This window comes from Sinocyclocheilus rhinocerous, unplaced genomic scaffold (genome assembly GCF_001515625.1).
Source record: "Sinocyclocheilus rhinocerous isolate Xijiao unplaced genomic scaffold, SAMN03320098_v1.1 scaffold21, whole genome shotgun sequence".
NCBI classification, from domain to species: Eukaryota; Metazoa; Chordata; class Actinopteri; order Cypriniformes; family Cyprinidae; genus Sinocyclocheilus; species Sinocyclocheilus rhinocerous.
The window spans coordinates 633,215-640,171 of record NW_015641422.1 but is presented as its reverse complement, the minus strand read 5'-3'; the positions used below and the strand labels follow the sequence as shown (position 1 = coordinate 640,171).

At 39.4% G+C, this 6,957-nt stretch overlaps 1 protein-coding gene across 1 annotated transcript in view; it reads right to left on the bottom strand.

Moving 5' to 3' along the window:
* mylipa (myosin regulatory light chain interacting protein a) overlaps positions 1–6,957 on the bottom strand; it is a 28,897-nt gene that overhangs the window by 19,317 nt on the left and 2,623 nt on the right. The window contains exon 2 of the mRNA XM_016571404.1: positions 4,824–5,014. Within this exon, the coding sequence (XP_016426890.1) occupies positions 4,824–5,014 (191 nt within the window). The remainder of the gene's footprint in view (positions 1–4,823; positions 5,015–6,957) is intronic.

Here is a 6,957-nt window from a genome sequence, read left to right as displayed (position 1 = left end):
ATGCAACGCAATGCGTAAAAAGACAGTATAAATCAGTAATATCAGTAATTATGTCCCCACTGGATGCAACAAATGCCTCGTTTGTAATGGGTTTTAATGTGTCGCTCCGGCATTGGATAGCTGGCCAATCACAGTACACCTCGCTTTTTCAGACCGATGAGTTTTGTAAAAATTGATGCGTTTCAAAAAGGCGGGGCATAGAGGAGAAACAATAATGTACAGTATGTGGAAAATAATGTGTTTTTTTTTACTTTAAACCGCATAAACACATTTCATTACACCAAATACACAAAATAATGTTCTTTTTAGCAGCATCATATGACCCCTATAAGATGTTTTGTGAATATGGGCCCAGATCCAAATGTTATATGACATTGTACATTACAACTGTAAACTTAAACGGTGAACCTTTAAAGCAGGGTCTAAAAACATATATGGTCGGTTTATAAAAGCTTACATTTTATACATTTAATTTAACTAAAGAATCCTGCAAGCACTTTGCATATGGTAGGTATGTTCTTAATGACAGCTTTCCTAAAATTATATCCTATTCCTAAAATAAGAAAGCTTTCCTAAAATTATATCCTATTCCTAAAATAAGAAATATCTCAATATATCGCCTTGTTTACAATATCGCAGTGTATCGCAAAATACCGTATCGTAACCCCTGTATCGTGATACATATATGGCCAGTTTCTTGCCAATACACAGCCCTAACGCACAGCATGCCATAAAGACTAGCTAGAGCATAATCATGAGCATGCCACCGTTGTGGAGTGCTGACTATTCACTAATGACCTTAATTCTCCCCTCATAACAACAAAAATGTTAGTGTACATAGTCAAACCAATCGCTTTTCAGCCAAAAGTGGCCTCTAGTATGGTTTAATGAGGTTCAGCAAGGTGGCATTAAGGCATCTACACATTACACTTTATGCAGTGTCAGTAAACACTGGCAAATATTGATTTTAATGGTGATTTGCATGAATATGGATGAAAAATGCAAAAAAGGATTTGCCACAGCAGCACGCACACACGTCAATAAAAAAAAAAAAAAAAAAACCTTTGTCAGAGCTTTTGCTAGTTTGTAATGCCTTTGGGGGAGAATTTTGTTTACTCTGTCACATGAAGCTGAATTTGTCTCAGAATCTGAGATAGGATGTGACGTTGCCAGAAAGAGTTTTAAAAAACATGTCAGCAAACACTTGGCTTGACGCGAGTGTGAACATCACGTCTGATTATGCATACCGAAAATATAGCAGGGCAGATTAAAAGATGCTTTTTTGGGGGTGGCGTTGATTTAACATATGCGTGTTTGTGGTTGGGAGAAGAGGTGGGGCGGCTCTGATCCTCAAAGGATCCAGTAATTCTGCAAGCAGGATTAGGCCCTCAAGGCCGGTGGTTATCTTTAAACTGCGCCTCGTTTGAGGATTTTCCCCAGCCCATAATTAAAACAGAAAACATAGATGTCCAAGCACTGGAAACGCAATCATTTGTGCCAAATCCCTTTTGCTGTACTAGTAAATAGTTCTTCTATCTGGCAATCATGCACCAGCACTCTCCACTGAGGAAGTATAAGGATCTATTTTTGGAAGATGCACTTATACTAATGAACATGAGGAACTGTCATAATAATGGACTACAGAAGCAAAAGCTGTTCCATTCGGCCCGCTCTGGGGCTTATATAAGCAGCTCTTCTGCATTCAGAGGCCTGTGCACCGTTTGGTGCATCTTACATAACAGTACAGACAGAGAAAGAAAGGAAGTAGAGAAAGTGTGAAAGCCCGAGCAGAGTTCTAGTCCTGATCTGTTGCTGAGGTGCAGCAGGGGTCGGTGCATGGCCCTTTCTCATTCTAACATTTCCGACTCCAGAATCTGTCAAGCTACACTGAATTTTGCTTTTTGTTATGGGCCAAGGCAGAAAGTACATTTATCATATTCATAAAAACCCTTGACTTGACCAAAAACTTCCATAGTAATATCATATAAATAAACCATTGAGAAAAAACTTTTTAGTTAAAGGGGTCATCGGATGCAAAATTCACGTTACATGTTGTTTGAACATAAATGTGTGTTGGAAGTGTGTGTACACATCCACCCTATAATGATAAAAATCCACCCAGTGTTTTTTTTTTTAAATCCCTATTTTAAAATCCCCTTTCTCAAATCAGGCTGTTCTGAGATTCCTGTCAGAATGACTTAGTTCTGCACAGGCCGCTAAATGATAGTTGATTAACAAGGCCGTCTTAGCTTAGACCCGCCATGAGTGAGCTGTGAGCTGTCCACCATTGTGTCGACTCCAGTGCAGGGGAAGACAAGAATGTCTCCGATTAAGCGATTGAGGCGTTTTGTTGTTGGATGTAATAATGAACATAGCAGTCATTATTTACTCCCGACATCTGAGCCGCTGAAGACGCAGAGGATTAACGTTACTTTTGTTTTTGAAGGGAATGCGCCGATCCCCGATCTGCTTAAATGAGTCTATGTTCGCGCGAATCATTTGTGATCCAGCTTCATCTACAGAAGTGAGTATAAGGGTTTATGAATCTTTGAAAATCGCCTTTCCTAATAATGTGCTAGTTAGCAAGGTTCACGGCTGACGTTTACAGTCTGCTCGTCACCCCACGGAAGAGAGGGGCGGGTTGAGCAGAGCTCGTTAGCATTTAAAGGAACATGGACTAAAATGACTTGCTGAAAACAGAGCCAATTTTGAAAAGGGTGTTTTTTTACACTACCATTGAGAAATTTTAACCAAAGTATGTTATTGACTTTTCATTAAGACCCTAAAGAATCATATCAACTTGTGGAAAATGGGCATCCGATGCCCCATTTAAAATGACATCACAGAGTCCTTGTTTCCAGAACCTCCCATTCAACTAGTCAACTTAATTCTAATCTTTCAATCAATTCCTGATAGATAAATCTTATTCCCGCCCCCTTTTTTTACATTAGAAGGCCAATTTCACTCAGAAATGTGCAACATCATAGAAATGACTCCATGTTGACTTAAGTATTTTGCAGCAACACCATGGTACATGAATACGGTAATCAAACATTACCACGGAATTACCAACTCTATACAGTCAAGGAACCATAGTTCTGTCACCATACTTTTTTGTAACTTCCAACAAAGTTCGAATCAACCCCTCTTGCGCCTGTTTGTAATGTGCATGTGTGCTCATGAGCTCACTTTCAGTCGTAAATCAGCACTTCGGACCTCTGTAATGGTTTTACAGGGATGTTCGATCCCATTATGGATGCAAGATGTTCACACAGTTTCTAAGATAACATCAAAAGTACCAGACACAAAATGATGAGAGAGAATGGCCGAGTTCTTGCGCATACACAATTCCACTTAAAAATTCTCTGTGGGAAAAACCATGTGGTTTCAGGCTGCATTTGTATGAGCATGTGGTGAATACATGCCAGAGCTCACTGCCAGTCAATGCGTTGAGCAGTGGAGTGCAGTGTTGAAGTAGGGCAGAGGTCATTGCACAAACAAGGTTAGGGAACATGACCCTAGTAGCTAGAGGCTGGGTCGCATCATGCATGCATGCATGTGCACACACACAAATCTACAACAGTGTCAAAAAGTTAACAAAGGACGGTTTTCATGTGACAGCAGCCTGCATTACACTCAGAAATGCCAGGCAAAAGTCTACTGTGTTTCACAGTCAACGCATATGGCTTTTTTGGCTAGGTTTAAAGGAAAAGAGCACTTTTAGATAAACAAGGCAATAACAGATGGCACCCGTGGAGGTAGGAAAACAGTTCATTATTAACCGCAGTATTGCTTGTAATAAAGATTTCAATGCAAAAGGAAACTTTAAAAGATCGGTATCGGCAGATACTGCTTTCTGTGATCGGCCTCAAAAATCCTGATCAGTGCACCCCTATGACATGAATGACATGAGGGTAAGTAAATCACAGAATTTTCATTTTTTGATTAAATATACCCTTAGGTCTAGTGCTTATACTTTCAAATGAGTGGGAGTTTTTACATTTGTGTTGCCCATGTACTTTCACTGTACTTTACTGTAATTGTTTTAATAAAAATCACTTAGTCAAGAATACCACATATGCTGCTACTAGAGTTTAACTTGTAAACTTGTGTCCTTTAAGCTGTGCTCCACATTGGTCTCAGACAAAGAAAAGTAACAAAACTTTTTTTGCACAGTTACAGTGAATAAAAGAGCATGAGGTGGTGGTGACTCTGCCAGCTCAGTCTCTGTGGGTAGGAGCTTTTGAGCAGGGGATCACATTTCCTGCTGCCGCTCATAGCACAACGACCTACAGTAACCCACAGGGAGCAGGGTTACTACAGGGCAAACCACTGTACTGAGAGAGAAAAAAAAAAAAAAAAAACTTTACAGGCTACTGTGCAAAGTGCTCTCTCTCTTTCTCTACCTAACACACATGACTTCAGCTGATGTGAAGCTGAAAGAACATTCATAAAACCAGCATTGTTAAATGAATATTTAATATGTTACATGCCCTAGATTTTTTGTAGTTATATCTTAACACAGGCACACTTAAAAAACGAGATATAGCTCAAGTCGGGCGTGGAATTCACATTAGACACAGTGAATGGAAGAGAAATGGCTTTACTTCCACTAATATCACACAAAACATGCATACACCCACATACCATTGCCTTTCTTCCTGTCGTTCTTCTTCTGAATTTTTTCTCTCACTGTATTGGTATGGAAGTTTAAAAATGTCTCTACTCCTAGACGATGATGAAATGTTCTCAGTCACAACTTCCTCAAACAATATCCATTACTTTGTTGTAATACGTGTATTTTTTTTTCCGCGTGTACATACCTCGTCTGCTCCTGCAGAATAAGGTGAGGCTCCACGAAGAACTTTACTCTGAGCCGTAGTCTGCAGGGCGTGAGATTGTCCATCTGCTGGGAGATTCTGTTCCTCAGGTTCAGCCACAGGTTCTCTCCCTTACTGCCAGAAAACTGCAGCCCAAAGTAATCCACCTCAATAATTCCCAACTTCCGACATACCTGTCACCAACAAAGAAAGAGTCACACATTGTTAAACATCAGAATTTGTTTCCTTGTCCCCTTCAAAACAGCCTGGACATTATGCCCTACATCTCTTTTTGTGTTTGCCGTATAAGTAAAACATTTTCTGTTTTTGTTTTTTTTACCTGAGAATTGTGCCATCATTTACTCATCCTTATTTATGGACAAACGATTCCTTTAACCATAAACTTTGCTAAATATATTTGTTAACAGGGGTGTCAAACTCAATTCCTGGAGGGCCACAGCCCTGCAGAGTTTAGCTCCAACCCTAATTAAACACACCTGATCCAGGTTTGTGTGTTGGAACTAATGCTGCGTTCAAGTCCTCCAGGGACGTTCGTACTTATGAGTTGACAAGTCGTAATAATGATGTCAGGTGCGTTCAAGTCACTTTGGTCGGAACAAGATGGCGATTTTACTTTTCTATATAAAATTAAGATTTTTTAAAACTCTACATCTACAAAATAAAGAATGTGCATCATTGTGTTTTTGCCCATTTCTGTTTTTATTCAATTTATGAAGGTGATGTAAACTGAATCATGTGTTCTATGGTAATTATACAATAATATAATATTTTGTATATGTAACTAATTTTATTTTACATTACAAAAAAATGACTCATTTCATTAATTTCAACAAATTTACCGTCAATACAGATGCTGCATATCTAGTCTTTGGCTGCGTCCATTGCATCCGACATGTTTTCTCACTGACACGCCCCCAACTCAGAAACTCATGGCTTAAAGAAAATTTTGAGTTTCCCACTCATAAAGACTTTGTGGTGGCGTTCATGTGCGCTCAACTCGTAAATACGATCTATCCTGCATGACTTGAACGTACCATAAACTCTGCAGGGCTGCAACCCTCCAGGAACTGAATTTGATACCCGTTTTATAATATAATCATGATATACACTCTAACCTAGGCCTGGGGGATAAAACGGTATCGATATTTATCGACGGTACACCTTCTTCGATAACGATATACAAAATTTTCAATTTAGCACACGATATAGGCACGTGCTATATGAGTGACGCAGACAGTACACACAAACACAAACACAGGCTGAATTGAGTGCTGTGCCTGCCTGTGATGAGGAGATTGTGAATAAATAAAAAAATTTATATTAGTCGAATTTAAAATAAACATTTGCATTTGAATGTTAGGAGTGCGTCATCAGTGGCGCACAAGATGCGGTGATAATGTTGTAAGGGATGCATTTTAATGTTTTGTTAGTCTAGCCCAGTGGTTCCCAACCCTGGTCCTGGAGGCACCCCAACACTGCACATTTTGCATGTCTCCTTTCTCTGACACCAATTTCAGGTCTTGGAGTCTCTACTAATGAGCTGATGACCTGAATCAGGTGTGTTTGATTAAGGAGACATGCAAAACGTGCAGTGTTGGGGTGCCTCCAGGACCAGGGTTGGGAACCACTGGTCTAGCCCACGAGACGCGCCGCTGCTGCGTTATTCATTCAAAATATTAGAGAAATATAGAAGCTCAATGCGGAGAAGATCTTGATTAGGTGAAAATCGAAACCAAGCCATTCACACAAACCGCATATTCAGCGCATTTTTTAGACAGACAAAATTATGATGCTGCACTCGTGTCTCACACAAGAGATGTAGCCATGCAAAGTTAACAATATAAATCATAAAAGTAAATATATATATATATATATATATATATATCATAAAATAAATATATATTTAGTATGACAAAATTAAACCTTGCAAGAAACTTTACTTGAAGTTTGATTGCTTGTCCTTCTGAGACACTATTTTATGATCAAATTTACACTTGAGTACGTCCTAGCAAATATCTCTTAAGTAAGAATGCGGCCCAACGCCAGAGCCTTCGGTCTCGTCCAAAGCCAGAAGACGGATGGAGTGAGTGCCAGTGTGTTACTGACTTGAGATTCC